The 4,137-nt window shown below is 33.8% G+C and overlaps 1 protein-coding gene across 1 annotated transcript; it reads left to right on the top strand.

Annotated features, from left to right (window-relative positions):
* Nucleotides 1-515: 515 nt before the first annotated feature.
* Nucleotides 516-3,470, top strand: LOC110661110 (cytokinin hydroxylase-like). Its single transcript, XM_021819673.2, has 5 exons — nt 516-912; nt 1,049-1,275; nt 1,383-1,624; nt 1,843-2,224; nt 2,978-3,470. The coding sequence occupies exons 1-5, from the start codon at nt 633-635 to the stop codon at nt 3,398-3,400; spliced, it is 1,554 nt and encodes a 517-aa protein (XP_021675365.2). The 5' UTR covers nt 516-632; the 3' UTR covers nt 3,401-3,470.
* Nucleotides 3,471-4,137: the final 667 nt, after the last annotated feature.

Raw genomic sequence — 4,137 nt, 5'->3', positions numbered from 1 at the left:
GGGAAGGGGAGACCATAAAGGGTATGAAAACCTAGTGAAACAAAAGCAAAAATAGAGACAACTCTCTCTCTAGAAACTAGAGTCATGCATATTTTATTTTAGATTAATAACCGTAGAATCTCATGCATACATATATATTTTTTCTTACTTAAAACTTTTTCAACTATAAGTTACACAAGACACAAAAGATATATGACATGGCTCACCTATTAATATCTAGGTTCTATATGTTTATGCTTTGGATTCATAATGGATATATAAACTCGGTCAACCATAAGTTACACAAGACACAAAAGATATATGATATGACTCACCTATTAATACTTAGGTTCTATATGTTTATACTTTTGATCCACAATGGATATATATATATATATATATATATATATATAGAGAGAGAGAGAGAGAGAGAGAGAGAGAGAGAGAGAGAGAGAGAGAGAGAGAGAGAGAGAGAGAGAGAGAGCTTTGGCATGCGATCATGTATATAAATTGATGATCCCTCCCACAACTTTCACTAATAAAAGATATCACATCTCTTCCTTTTCCCTCTACTCTTCCTCAAATCACACAAGACCAACTCTCTCCTATATTCCCATATTCATAATTCTTTGCATAGGGTTTACCAGAGAGCCATGGTGACGGTCATATTGAGAAGTTTATTTCTTATATTCTTTTGTTTGTTCTTGAAGACTGCATATAACACCATCACTTGTTACTTCCTAACTCCTAGACGCATCAAGAAGATTATGGAGAAGCAAGGAGTGCGTGGCCCCAAACCCCGGCCACTTACAGGCAACATAATAGACGTGACCTCCTTCGTCTCCTACTCTACTTCCAAAGACATGGATTCTATTCAACATGACATCGTTCCTCGTCTCTTGCCACATTACGATGCCTGGTCTAAACAATATGGTTTGCACATTTCTTTTCTTTTACTATAATCTACGTTAGATTATGCTCCATTAGGATTCCAAACTGAGATCTTTTTTGGGCACATTTCGAGCCTGGGGTGCTTAAAAATTTTTCTAATGGCTGTGTTATTTTGTAGGGAAACGATTTATATACTGGAATGGGATCGAACCTCGCATGTGCTTGACAGAGACAGAATTGATCAAAGAACTTCTGACCAAGTATAGCATTAAAGCCGGTAAATCCTGGCTACAACAGCAAGGATCAAAACATTTTATCGGCGGTGGATTGTTAATGGCAAACGGGGATAACTGGTATCGTCAACGACATATCGTTGCGCCGGCATTCATGGGAGAAAGACTGAAGGTTTTTTTTTTTTTTTGGTGGGGCGGTGGTGGTGGGGGTATTTTTTATGATTTAATGGTTGGTCTGGAATTTAATTTTCTTTTTCTTTTTCTTTTCTTCTTTTAAAGAGCTATTCTGGGCACATGGTGGAATGCACTAAGAAGATGCTCCAATCACTGGAAAATGCTGTAGAATTAGGCCAAACTGAGTTTGAGATTGGCGAATACATGACTAGACTCACTGCTGATATAATTTCAAGAACCGAATTCGATTGTAGCTACGAGAAAGGAAAGCAAATATTCCATCTCTTAACTGCTCTTCAACGTCTTTGTGCTCAAGCAAGCAGGCATCTGTGCTTTCCTGGAAGTCGGTTAGTCTTAATTATAATCACAGAATGAATGAAATTTGGTTTTCTTCTTCTTCTTCTTCTTCTTCTTCTCCTTCTTCTTCATGATTCTCTATATCTGATAAAAAGTGGGTATTAATTTCTTTTATGGTCTGTTTTTATTATTATTATTTTTTATAGATTCCATCTTTTTTTATAAGCTTCATTGCTGAGTCTTCCTTGTCTATCACTCTCTTCTGCAGGTTCTTTCCTAGTAAATACAACAGAGAAATAAAATCTTTGAAGATGGAGGTGGAGCGACTACTAATGGAGATCATACAATGCAGAAAAGATTGTGTGGAGATTGGTAGGAGCAGTTCATATGGGAATGATTTGTTAGGAATGCTTCTGAATGAGATGCAGAATAAGAGAGAAAAAGGGCCTTTCAGTTTGAACCTTCAGTTGATTATGGATGAATGCAAAACTTTCTTCTTTGCTGGACATGAAACTACTGCTCTCTTGCTCACTTGGACAACCATGCTTCTTTCTAGCAATCCTTCCTGGCAAGATAAGGTTCGAGCCGAGGTCAATCACGTCTGCAATGGTGAAACCCCCTCGGTTGATCATCTTCCCAAACTTGCCTTGGTAAGCAGGTTTTTCCATTTTTTTTCTCCACCCATTTTTTCAATAAATTTTAATTTATTCAAATATTAATGCTGAAAAAACTTACTTAGACCTTATTTACCTATCATGTATGGATTTTACATATAAAATATGTAAATCTCCCCTTATTTATTATGATTTTAGATCAGATAAACTAGATTTAATAAAAAAAATTTAATATTAATATATAAAAATATTTAAATACTGGATATTTTTAAAATTATGCGATATCAAATTCAATAAAATTAAATAAACTAAAAAAATTAAATTATATATGTATATTATACATTCATACCCACAAGATCCTAGTTCTTCTAGCACGTCAGCAATAACTCTTTGTCAAAATTCGAAGACTCAAAGCAAATGTACTTTTAAATCTTTTTTTTTTCAGCTTAATTATGATAATGATAATTGCTTAGAAGGAGGTAGAGTTTCCAATAAAAAGAAATAAATTGACACGAGTCTAACAAGGGCATGGTTCATGGTTCTCCACTTCCAAACTTTTTCTCCAATATGCTTTTGAAGATATAATTTAAAGGAAATAAGCACAAGAACCCAATGATTAATCATTTAACAGCCTAGCTGCCTACCTTGACAAAGATTACTTTATAATCGCAAAGTTGAGTCAAAGTACTTTGGCATGCATTGATTATTGTAGATTTGGAATGGTCAACAAAACGTGGAAAATTTGTTCAGAAAAATTTCAACTAATTACGTGCATATTTTGTTTTACAGCTAAATATGGTAATAAATGAATCACTGAGGCTGTATCCTCCAGCTACAGTACTTCCAAGAATGGCTTTTGAAGATTTTAAGCTAGGAGATCTTCACATACCAAAAGGGCTATCAATATGGATACCTGTGCTTGCAATTCACCATAGCGAAGAGTTATGGGGAAAAGATGCAAATGAGTTCAATCCTGACAGGTTTGCTTCCAAGTCATTTTCTGCTGGCAGGCACTACATCCCTTTTGCAGCTGGACCCAGGAACTGTATAGGCCAAACTTTTGCTATGATGGAAGCTAAAATCATATTAGCCATGTTGATTTCGAGGTTTTGCTTCACTATTTCTGACAGTTATCGCCATGCTCCGGTTATTGTCCTCACAATAAAACCCAAGTATGGAGTTCAAGTCCGTCTGAAGCCCTTGAATCCATAGGAAAAAGAGGAAAATTATATATATATATATATATATATTTAGTTAGGTGAGAAGGTTAGAGAGAGGGATTGATTCCACGTTGAAATAATATGAAATAATATTGACTTGATTATTTATTTTGATGTGTAAAGTAATTTAATCACTTATATAAGTTCAAATTAAAATGAATTTAATTATAATTTGATCAATACTCTCTCTAAATTTAACATGGTATTAGAGCCTGAACTGGGTTATGGGTTTCAGCCGCCTATAATACTATATAATTGGGTCCGTGTTGGGTTAAAAATAAAAAATATAAATTAATTGTCAAGTGACAACTATGTGATTGCACTTGAGAGGGGAGTTTTGAGAATTCCATATCAAAAAGATACGAAGTAAAAGGGCAATATATAAGTGGTTAAATTAAAACATTAACTTGACTAGTCATTTTGATGTGTAAAGTAATCTAATCACTTATATAAGCCTAAATTAAAATGAATTAAATTGTAATTTTACCAACACTCTCTCCGAATTTAACAGACCCTTTTATAAGGGTTAAGTTTTTTTTTTTTTAATTAAGATTGTATTTTTTTTTAATTTTAGGGTTGTAATCTAGAGAGAGATATGAAATAATGCCTTAATTAGGGATGGTAGAATTCAAGTCATCTTCGGTGATGTAAAATTTCAAGTTTAAGAGTTAATTGTAAAAATGTAAACAAATTAAATGATAGTTATTAAAAAAAATCAAAGAAGAACGC

This window comes from Hevea brasiliensis, chromosome 9 (genome assembly GCF_030052815.1).
Source record: "Hevea brasiliensis isolate MT/VB/25A 57/8 chromosome 9, ASM3005281v1, whole genome shotgun sequence".
NCBI lineage: Eukaryota > Viridiplantae > Streptophyta > Magnoliopsida > Malpighiales > Euphorbiaceae > Hevea > Hevea brasiliensis.
This window is presented reverse-complemented; position numbering and strand designations above follow the sequence as displayed.

Bases quoted from the DNA above. Each gene is read 5' to 3' on its own strand.
- LOC110661110 (XM_021819673.2), top strand. From the start codon at position 633: ATGGTGACGGTCATATTGAGAAGTTTATTTCTTATATTCTTTTGTTTG. The intron at 913-1,048 runs GTTTGCACATTT...GTTATTTTGTAG, and splicing joins TGCCTGGTCTAAACAATATG to GGAAACGATTTATATACTGG. The intron at 1,625-1,842 runs GTTAGTCTTAAT...TCTCTTCTGCAG, and splicing joins CTGTGCTTTCCTGGAAGTCG to GTTCTTTCCTAGTAAATACA.